The sequence below is a fragment of the Odocoileus virginianus genome, chromosome 27 (genome assembly GCF_023699985.2).
Source record: "Odocoileus virginianus isolate 20LAN1187 ecotype Illinois chromosome 27, Ovbor_1.2, whole genome shotgun sequence".
NCBI classification, from domain to species: domain Eukaryota; kingdom Metazoa; phylum Chordata; class Mammalia; order Artiodactyla; family Cervidae; genus Odocoileus; species Odocoileus virginianus.
In genome coordinates, this window is record NC_069700.1 from 40,158,801 (window position 1) to 40,169,752 (window position 10,952).

General features: G+C 51.8%; 1 protein-coding gene across 1 annotated transcript; it reads left to right on the top strand.

Moving 5' to 3' along the window:
• The first annotated feature begins 974 nt into the window (after positions 1-974).
• On the top strand, positions 975-10,932 carry BAG2 (BAG cochaperone 2). Its single transcript, XM_020913530.2, has 3 exons — positions 975-1,296; positions 7,986-8,095; positions 9,496-10,932. The coding sequence occupies exons 1-3, from the start codon at positions 1,184-1,186 to the stop codon at positions 9,906-9,908; spliced, it is 636 nt and encodes a 211-aa protein (XP_020769189.1). The 5' UTR covers positions 975-1,183; the 3' UTR covers positions 9,909-10,932.
• The last annotated feature ends 20 nt before the right edge of the window (positions 10,933-10,952 follow it).

The window sequence follows — 10,952 nt, forward strand, 5'->3', positions numbered from 1 at the left end:
CTGCTGAGCTGAGCACAGACAGGGGTGCAAACAGCACCAGACCAGATGGGAGGGCAGGGCTGGGATGCTGGCCCAGTAGGAGTGAAGGCGGGCCTGGGTATTCTCTGGAGCTGGAGTCCTCTGAGTCTGAGGTGTGAGAGAGGCCAGCACGACCGACTTTCAGACCATTCACAAAATGTCTAAGGATTCCAGGTTTGTCATGACACGATAAAATGTCTAATGAGGCCAGATGATCCCTTGCAGCAGTTGTGAATTAGAGTTCAGAGGAACTGGGATCTAGCCTTAGGGCCTCATCTCTGTTCAAGTACCTCGACTTTGATCTCAGATTAAAGGCTGGGCTCCAGCCTTGAACTGTTATTATCCCCTCCGCCTACTGTGGGTATAGAGCCACGAGGAAACGCGAGCAAAGTCAAGTGTGCTCCTGCCCCGCCACCACTCAACTCCCTGACCTTCACGGTGGCCGAGCGGCCTCCATGGTCTTCTCTTAACAGTAGGTTTATACAAATGGGGCTTGAAACGGCCTTAAATAGCAATCATTTCACTCAAATTCCAACCAATAACTTTTAAACAGAGAAGTCATTACAAATGCTTTCATGAGAGTGGGTATGAAAACGATGAGGTTCACCTTGCCCCCTACACGCAGCTGAATAGGGCGGCTTTTTGTCTTCTGCTCTGTCGACTTCGCTTTTGGCGTCCAGACGGACCGGTTCTCACCTCGGGAAGGTGCCCGGGAACCGCTGCTGCGCGAAGGACGCGTTCCTCGCGGCAGGAGGCCCCGGGGCGGGGCCTCCGCGGGGTGGGGCGGGGCTTGCGCGAGCCCACCCCGGGGCGTGATCGGGGGCGGGGCCCCCGCGGGCCAGGCAGGGTGGGGGCGTGGTTGACGCGGGCCCCGCCCCGGCCGTGTTTGGGGGCGGGGCCTCCGCGGATCGGGGCGGGGCGAGGGCGTGGATGGCGCGGGCCCCGCCCCGGGGCGTGCTCGCGGCGAGGGCCGGGCCTGGCGCCACGCGAAGCCGCCGCGGCGCGCCGCCCCCGAGGCAGCACGCGCGATCGGAGCCCGGCCGCCAAGCCCTCGCGCCCTCACCCGGGTGCCCCGGCCCCCGACTCCGGGTTTGCGGGCGGCGCGTCCGAGGAGACGGCTGACGCGTGGGGACGGCGGTGACCTCGGGCCGCCCGCCAGGCGCAGATGGCTCAGGCGAGGATCAGCGCCAAGGCCAACGAGGGCCGCTTCTGCCGCTCCTCGTCCATGGCCGACCGCTCCAGCCGCCTGCTCGAGAGCCTGGACCAGCTGGAGCTCAGGTGTGCGGGGCAGGGGGCGCGCGGGGACGGAGCGGCGGGCGAGGACCTGGGGGCGAGGGCGGAGCGGCGGGGCAGCCTTGGCCCCGCGGAGGGCAGCGCGGCGCTGTGTCGGCGCGGCGGCCCCCCACCCTCCGGCGGCCCCGAGCGCCGGGACCGCGAGACCCCAAGGAGGGGAGGTTGGGGGGACGTGACTCGAGACGACGGCTGTGCCGCCGCGGGGCTTCCAGAACCTTCCGCGTGGGGCCAGGTGTTTCCGGCCCACTCCCCGCCGCGTGCGGTTTTAGGACCGGGGCCGGTTAGTGGTTCCCGTGCTGGGCGACCGAGCTCTTCGCAAAACAGAAAAATCCGTCTGGCCTCAGGCCCGAGAGCAGCGGACAGGTGTCCCCCCCACCAGCCGCGCTCGGCCTCCCCGGGCGCCGTCCCACCTTCCAGAGCCGGCTGGCGGCCAGAGCCCCAGCCGCAGCGCTCCCTCGCGGGCGGGGTGTCCATGTGGTCGCCGTGTCCGCGGCGGTCAGCGCGCAGAGGGAGGTCCTGGTGGCGAGGGTCGGGCCGAGGTCAGCGAGGATGTGACTTTGGAGCAGGGCCCGGGGTCAGGCACGCAGAGGTTACGACCGGTCAGAAGGAGCTGCTGTCTCCCTTAAGGCTTTTAGTGCTTTTCTGAATTTGGGAAGTTGCAGGAATCTGAGTTCCTTAGATTTTCCTGAAAACTGAGAGCCTGTTTTGCCAGTTTTCCCAGAGCACAGAGTGCCTCACCCCGGCTCTTTCCCTAAATTCTTTCCAGGCTGTGCTGTCAATTGCTATAGAAGCCGGTGCTGGGACACTCCTTAGTGACAAATGTAGTCACCGGCTTGTATGGGATTCCTAAATAATTTGTAAGAAATTTGGGAATTAATTTTTCCTCTAACAGTGAATGAAGACTCCTGTGTACTTCCAATAGCCGTTTATTGTCACTGAAGTTAGTGTAAATTGTGTGAAGGTGTTAATTAATACAGGCAAATCTTACCACGGCGTCCAAAACTCCCTAAAACCACAGGGAATTTTTCCCATAGTTACCAGACTCTGAGTGAGCAAAGGAATATATGTAAGACAAAATTTTAAGAAGGGCTGCGTGTGTGTCTTTATCTCAAAACAGGACGAGGGGTCTGTTTGACAGTCTAAAGTACATTAATAACCAAATGAGGCCCTTATTATCATTTATTAATATTTATGTTGACTTTGTCATTTATTGTCTAGTTCTTTTTAGTATATTAGTACAGAAAGAAACAACGTCTTCTCAGAAAATGAGACACTCACCACCGCCAGGATTTCACAGAGAGTGACAAGGGTCCTTCTCCAGCTGAAGCAGGTGGAACAGCAAGAGCAGTTCCTGGGGATGATTTTATGTAGCAGCCTAACAAGTGACTCAGCGTCTCTGGTCTCAAGAACTTTGAGGGCATGTTCTCAGCCATTTCAGGGGGGCTCTCCCCTAGTTGGAAGGAAAGGATGTTTTCTTCCAGGCTTCCTTTCTTGAAGCTGGGTTATTGTTCTGAGACTTGAGTTGATGCCTCACATAGGGCAGGCGCTCATCTGTAAGAGGAAGTTTCTTGTCTGAGATACTGTGTTCTAGGGCTTCCTTAATGTGAAATGAATTCTGATTACCGTGTCCAAGTGGTTAAGCACTTGCTGAATTAACCCTTGAGCTGAGACTGGTAACTATGTGTTCAGTTGTTCATTGTAAGGACTCTTCTAGTAATTTTAGACTGATGAGCTTTGTTTCTTTCTTTTTAAAAAAGTGATACTGACAGAAAGTTAAGGAAGTGTTTTGGAAGGTTAAGTGAAAATAGAGAAGTTTATGAAGGCCCATGGGTCATGGAAGAGAGCCCTGCACTGTCAGAAACTAGAGTCAGGCCCAGAAGATCAAGTTTAAAAAGACGAAACATTCATGTCACCTTAACTAATACTGTCATTTAATTTCATGTTAAGGGTGGCTAATAAAGCAGTGTACTAGGCAGACCGAAAATCAGAGACTCTACCTAGAGGTCTGTGTTTACTGTCCCTCCACATGAAATCGAAAATAGAATTATGGTCAGTGCTTCATGACTTGCTATGTGAACTGGTGTCCACGGTGTTTAAAGTGCTTTCAAATATTTGATGGCATCTGACAAATCACTGAAGAAACTCCAGTTGTTTCTAATGCGTTAGCACGAAACTAGACCTCCTTTTTTGCTTCCTCCTAAAAAGGTGATGTCTTTCTCTACGGGTTTTCATGACCAGTGCAAATGGCCTCTGATTTTTCCATTTGTCAGTGGCTCCAAGCACTTTGCTCATGCTTGTTACCATTTTAGCCGTGATCATAATTCACAAGTGATACCCTCCAACAAGTATTTAGTTAACCAGCCTGACTCTACAGGTTCCGTGCCTTTATGGGAATTATGTCACCCTCATTCTCCAGGCGGGAAATTGAGGCTTGAGAAGTTAAAAGAGCTCAGGAGTGGCTGTAGAACTTAATGCTTTATGCCTGAATTTTTTAAGTTAGTATGTCATATTTCAAAGTGTAGGGACAGTATATGATTTTACTGAAAGAGGTGAAAATTCCACCTAGATCCAGGTTTAGATCAGGGGCTGTTGAGTGCCATCTCTGCAGGGTGAGTGGCCCCGAAGCTCTGGATGGTGGTGAAGACGCTTGGGCCGTGGGGTGTGGAGAGCAGCCCCGGGGACGGCAGGACGGGGAGCCGGCTGCTCGCCCGTGTCCACAGAGCAGGCCTCCTGGGCGCCAGGCGGCCAAGGAAGAAGGGCGGGGGCAGGGGCCGGGGGCCTTTAGCTGAATTTCCGCTGGGCTGACCCGACCTCCGGAGCCAGAATACAGCACGCTAGTTAATACTGTGTCAGAGCCTGTAATTTAAAAGGTCACTTCTCACAGATAGTATCATGTGAACCTTCCAAAACCCTCCAAGGCAGGAGGAGGACATCGATTATCTCCTTTAGCAGCAATGAAGGTCCAGAGGGAGAGTGGCCGCCTGAGGCCGTTCTGCTCTGGACTAGCTCCTGACCCCAAAGCCTCGGCCCATTTTAACATCGGTGAGTGTTCCTTACTGTTTGGGTGATGATTAGGGAGCCTTGTTGCTTACAATCCTGAGTTCGTAATGCTGAGTGCATAAAGACACCCAGAAGCCGGTGTTCACGGCCCCGTTCTGGGCATGTGCTGCACGCGGTGGTCCCTCGGTGACTGCAGGGATTGGTTCCAGGGCCCCTGGGTATCAGAAGCCAGGGATGCTCAGATCTCCTCTAGAAAATGGTGTAGGAGGCAGCCCCCCACATTCGCGGTTCTGCATCTGTTGGCTCGTAGTTCAGTCCCTGCCCTCAGTAGGTGACTGACGCCCTGTACCACTTTGACTCATTCATCACACCCGCCATCTCATGATCCCTGTGTCAGAGGAGGAGACTGAGGCAGAGAGAATGTCAGCAGCTGCTCGAGGCCACTCAGCTAGGATGCAGCGGCGGAGCCCGTGTGAGCAGCGGGCCCGCACCCGGCACAGGGTGCCTGCTGGGCGGCGGTCTGTCTGCCGAGACCAGCCGAGGAGGCACGCTCTCCAGATTTTGTCCTCACGGAACATTCCGAACAGTTTCTCTGCAGTTGTGAGCTTAGTTGTGATCTCATGCAGAGTTTTCCAGGAGCACAGCCCCGGCCAGCCTTGCTGTGAGGATCAGTTCTTTCCCAATTTGGACACATAGCTCTTGCAGGATCCGCTAGTAAAAACAGAGCTGCCCCCTCTGCCAAGGAGCATTGTCCAGTGGTGTGTTAAGAAGGTGAAGGATAAAGTGAAATGGGCTAATGCTCTTGTGGGCAAAGTTCCAGGAAAATCACGGAAGGGTGGGTGGGAAATATTTGAATATTTAGTAACTGTTTTAAAACTAATGCAAGGGACAAAGACAGAAAGATGTGCATATGAGTTGAATTTAGGGCTTCCCAGGTGTTGCTAGTGGTAAAAAAAAAAAAAAAAAACCACCCACTTGCCAACGCAGGGGAGCTAAGAGACGCAGGTTCATTCCCTGGGTTGGGAAGATCCCCTGGAGGAGGGCAGCCCTCTCCAGCGTTCTTGCCTGAAGAGTCCCATGGACAGAGGAGCCTGGTGGGCTGCCGTCCATAGGGTCAGAGTCGGACATGACTGAAGCGGCTGAGTACCGCACACTGAGCTGAATGTGAGACCAACGGCTGATAAATAGCACCAGGATGACCTAAGCAGACTAAGCAGAGGCTCAGCTTTTAAAAATCCTCGTTTGGCTGCCCTGGGCCTTCCCAGCAGCACACGGCTCCTTGGCCTTCACAGGAGCACGCAGCATCTTCAGTTGCAGCATGTCGAGTCTGGTTCCCTGGCCAGCAGTCTAGCCTGGACCCCCTGCGCTGGGAGCTTGGAGTCTTGGCCACTGAACCACCAGGGAAGTCCCAGGTCCAGCTTTTTAAAATAAGAAACTAAGCCTGTGATGTAGTCCATACACTAGACAGATGTAGTTTTGAACGACTCAAGGGAGAGGAAGGAGAAGTTGTTAAGGAAACAGTTCTGCCAAAAGGACTGGTTTTTGAAAAAGGATCCCCTAATGGACCTGGGCCAGGGATAAAGAATGTTCAGGAGGTGAGGGGCAGCAGATGAGAGGGCCACGCTGCCAGAAAGCCCTGGGGATCTACATGCTGGAGAATGGAATTGTATATTTGCTGTGAAATGAAAAGCTTACATAAAATCATACATTAAAAAGGCTAGAAAAAATAAAATATTTTTCACAGGGAAAATGCCGGGCAATTTCTAACCTTGGGAGAAAAGTTCCATCTAATTTCCCCTATATTTGGTTTCATTTAATGACAAAACATCTTTATATGACAGATTTATTAAATTTTTTTCAGGAGTGTCTCCTTTCAAGCCATTTTCTTGTTAACAACTCCACAAACATACTATTATAAATTATCATACTTGTTATCATAAATTATCATGCTTATTATCATACTTCTTTAGAGTAACAATTTTCTCTTTATCATCTTATATTTGAATACAAACTCAGGAGTGCTGGAAAAGTCAGCTCTTCTTTCAGCATCGTCTCCTTTACCAGTGACTCGGGTGCCATTTCAACACGAGTCACTTTTGTCGCCCGTTTCTTGTTGGTGCTCACCCGCCCCCTTCGTGTCGCGTGGAAGGTGTGGGCGCGGCACGCGTGGCGCGGGAAGGCCGCCTGATGCGTGGTCACTGTCCTGTAGCGTTCTCATGGCTCCAGCTGCTTTCAGCCACATTGTCACACAAGGTTCTTACGAGCTCTGTGCTTCCACTGGCTCTGACAAGCAGAGTCCAGCATATATTTAGTATCCCGAGAATTGAAACCCTGTGACTTTACAGTGTGTTGGTGCTATTTTGGGGTAACAGGTGGGTGCCTGTAGGGGAAGAGGCCCGCGTGCGGCTGGGGCGGGGCGGGGACCCCCTTGTATGGCAGGAACACGTGCTAGAACATGACTGTGCCCAGGGAGGTGCTCTAAGGCTGATCTGAGGACTGGAGCTGGGTCTGTCACATTTATTTTGCGTAAGTTGGTGACTTATTTACTTGCGGCACTTCGAACACACACGGTTGTTTTCTTGCTCTGATGATTTCACAGCCTCAGTCTTTAGTCCCTGGCTGTGTCTGTGCAGTGAGTGCATGTGTGTCTGGTTAGGTGGGGAGTTGGGGGAAGTGGTGCTTGGGAATCGATTTCAGAGGCAGACAGTCTGCAAATCATTGAGGAAAAGATGGATTTAGGGTGGGTAATGTTGGGGGAAATGGTTCACTATTTGGAGGAAAACAAAATCTTTAATCATAAACAGAGGTGGATTCTGGATGGATGAAGACATGAGTATGAGAAAGGTGAGAGAGTGAGTCAATAGGAGATGTAGGCAAGTCTGTCCCGAGCTCGGGATGGGAGGACCCTGAAACAGAACGTCACTGCATGAGCCAGGAGGCAGAACAAAACCAAGAAAAAGATGGGTCTGATCGCTTCAAAATAAGGCTCTGTGTTCAGTGAAGGACATCCCAGACACAGATTATATGGGGTCAGATGGGAGATAACGCAAGAGGACAGTAACCCCAGTTTAAAAAAGAAAGAGCAAGATAGGCAAAGGCTGTGGACGGGCTCACAGGGATACAAAGAGATGTCCAAAATTATGAGCAGTGAAAGAAACACAGGTTAAGTACTGACACACCGCTTGTCAGCTGGGGGACGCCTAGTGCTGGCAGGGCTCCTGGGACCCAGGGCTGCCCCGTGCGGCTGCTCTGGAGGGGAGCCCAGAGGGGGACGCACCCTGGGTCGGGCCTGTCTTCAGGGCCACGAGGGCACAGGAGTCACAGGTGGGTGGTGAGGGGAGCTGGGAGCTGGACGACAAGGGAACCCAGCGGGTCTTAGTAAAATATGCTGCTGAGTGAAGAAGCAGTGAGATATAAATAAATTGAAAACAGGCGAGTAAACAAGTACAGATTTTTATCTACAAATAGAAAAGTACTGAACAGAATGCTTGCCCTGTGAGCAGGGGGGCAACTCGGAGCCACGGGGCAAGTGGATGAAGAAGGGAAAGTAGAGAATAGGAAAGAAAAAGGAGTGAAGCGTTAGGGGCGTGTCCCTGATCATCCTGACAGCTGAGCTGGAAGGAGAGGCGGGGACGGGGGCAGGCTTCCTGCACTGACGGTCTCCCCGCCCGCAGGGTGGAGGCTCTGCGGGAGGCGGCCACGGCCGTGGAGCAGGAGAAGGAGGTGCTCCTGGAGATGATCCACAGCATCCAGAACAGCCAGGACATGCGGCAGATCAGCGACGGTGAGCCCGCCTGGCGGGACTGTGGAGGGAGTGGGAGCAGGTGGGGTGAGGTGTGACGGGAGAGGCGGAGGGCCGGGCCAGGGTCCCCTGCAGCCCCTTCGGGAGAAAAGGTGGGCTGCCCCGGGGGGCTGGGTGTGCCCCGACTGCCCCCGGGTCGTGGGGCTGGCGCTCCCAAGCCTGGACCCAGACCATCACATGGCTCCCGTGGGTCAGCATCTCGTCTCTCCCCCGCGTCCTGGCCAACCAGCAGTGAGCTTGGAAGCCGATTACACAGAGCGGTGCAGATTGCTTATTTCCAAATAAGCAGTGAGATGATGACCCAGCACCCTTCTTCGTGCTGGCTGAGACTCAGACCACAGGCCGAGTTGGTCCGACGGGATGAGGTCAGCGCTTCGTTTCGGGCCAGCCTTTCTCCCAGGGTCTTGGCGCTGTTTCCTCCACCAGAGCCCGGAACAGTGTGCTCACAGACACACGGGATGTGCCGCCCTAAGTGTGCCTCTGCCCTAAGGATTATCCTGGGCTGGCCATTTTTGAGAAACCGCAGGCGCCGGAGCAGCTCTGGAAACAGCTGAGGTCACCGTTTTGTAAGGGAAATGTACATTTACACTTCGTAAAGGAAACCTCTGCTTCTGAGGGGTCTCCCTCTGCACCAGCGAGGGCACCTACTGAGTCTCACGAAAACCTCACCGATGTGGTCCTCTTTCTGGGGCCCTGAAAACTCGCCTCCCTCCCCACCATCTCTGCCTGAGGATGGAGGCCGGGGCCATCTCCAGAAGTTACTGTTTCCCTGGGGGTCTCCTAGGTATACATGAGCTCTGCATGGTAATGAGCTTCTGGGTTTTTTTTTTTTTTTGGCTTGTTAATCTGTCTTATTACAGGGTCTCAGCCAAAAGCTCAGAGAGGCAGAAGGAAAGTTATTTCCTCCTCTAGTGCACACACTCGTGTAGACACAGGGTGTCTGACTTCCTGCACTGACCAGCACACCTGCCCCAGCCCCTGCAGACACGACGACCACGGCAGTCACCTGGCGTCCAGGCTGATCCTCTTCATTCTGACTGCTGCTCAGTCGCTCAGTCGTGTCCGACTCCTTGTAACCCGATGGACTGCAGCACGCCAGGCCTCCCTGTCCTTCACCGTCTCCCTGAGTTTGCTCAGACTCCTGTCCACCGAGTCAGTGATGTCATCCAGCCGTCTCATCCTCTGTGGCCCTCCTCTCGCTCCCCCTGCCCTCAAGTCTTCCCTGGCATCCTAAGCTAATCTTACGGCTAACAGTATATACCTTTACGAGACGTATAGGTGCTCGCAGGCTAGATTTATCCACACACAAAATGCCTTAGTGTTCTTGACAAAGATGTAGGTGTGTCTCATGTTGATTGATATTTCAAACTTTTTATGATTAGGAGAACGAGAAGAATTAAATCTGACTGCGAACCGTCTGATGGGCCGAACCCTGACTGTGGAGGTTTCGGTAGAAACAATCAGGAGCCCCCAGCAGCAGGAGTCCCTCAAGCATGCCACGCGGATCATCGATGAGGTGGTCAGCAAGTTTCTGGACGACCTGGGAAACGCCCGGAGTCACCTGATGTCTCTGTACAGCGCGTGTTCCTCTGAGGTGCCTGCGGGGCCGGTGGACCAAAAGTTCCAGTCCATCGTGATCGGCTGTGCTCTCGAGGATCAGAAGAAAATCAAGAGACGACTAGAGACCCTGCTCAGGAACATTGAAAACTCTGACAAGGCCATCAAGTTGCTGGAGCATTCTAAAGGAGCTGCTGCCAAAACGCTGCAGCAGAACGCCGACACCAGATTCAACTAGTGCTCAAGCCGAACAGTCCTCATAAACAAGCACGTAAAAGGGTAAAGGACTGTCTTAAATGGTAATAGTTGTGTATGTCACATATCACTCATTTGATACTGATAGTTATTTCTGAAGAACAAAATATCTGTGTTAGTTTTGTGAATAACAATTAAAATTAGAAATATTTTGATTACCTTTCTAGAAGTTTTTAGATTGAATTCTTGTCTTGTACTAGGATCTAGCACCTCCTATATATCTATATTTTACTATTCTGTGGATAACAGCATGTGGGGAAACAAATGCTTAGCTAGGGGCAGAAGCATCATGGTTCTCTCCTGGACTTTGTCTACAGACACATGGGCACGCAGGGCTTTCGGCTGACCAGATGGCCTGTTCCTAAAGCAACCACACGCTGACTGACCACGCCTCTGCTGTGAGCCCGGCAGTGAGCTTGGAGGGATGGGAGGGAACCTTCCCTGCATCACATCACCTTCATTCAGCAGGTTTTTAGTCATCTGTATCAAATTATTTTGAACTTAAAGGCTTATGCAACTCCTAATATGTATTTCTTAATAAGACGTGAAAACATAAGATGGGAGACTTCACCTCTGATTTTTTTTTTTTTTTAAACAGCTGATTTTCTTCATCCACGTCATCTTTTTCAAAATGCATAATTTCTTTAAATTTTTATATGTTGTAATTTGCCTTTAAAAAGAAAAATACTGTTTTAAAGTTTGCTTTTAATTCTCAACTTAAAAACCTCTATCCTGTGTGTGTGGTTGTACAATTTACCTTCCATTCCACCTACTGAACATTGAGGCTGTTTCCAGTTTGTTGCTTATTACTGCAACAGATTATATACACTGAGCTTCTTCCTTCCTTTGTTTCTGATTTTCTTCATATAAATTCCTAGCAACTGGCTTTACTGGGTCAAAGGGTGTATGCATTTTCATGGCTTGATATGTTTCTGAAGTTTTTTTGTATGAGAGTTATATCAATTTATATGTCTTCAATAATTAAAAAGTACCTGTTTTGCTGGAAACTTTTCAGCATTGAGCATTT

Excerpts from the sequence above, each read along its gene's own strand:
- BAG2 (XM_020913530.2), top strand. The coding sequence starts at position 1,184 with ATGGCTCAGGCGAGGATCAGCGCCAAGGCCAACGAGGGCCGCTTCTGC. Across the intron at positions 1,297-7,985 it reads CTGGACCAGCTGGAGCTCAG|GGTGGAGGCTCTGCGGGAGG; the intron begins GTGTGCGGGGCA and ends CCCCGCCCGCAG. Across the intron at positions 8,096-9,495 it reads CATGCGGCAGATCAGCGACG|GAGAACGAGAAGAATTAAAT; the intron begins GTGAGCCCGCCT and ends TTTTATGATTAG.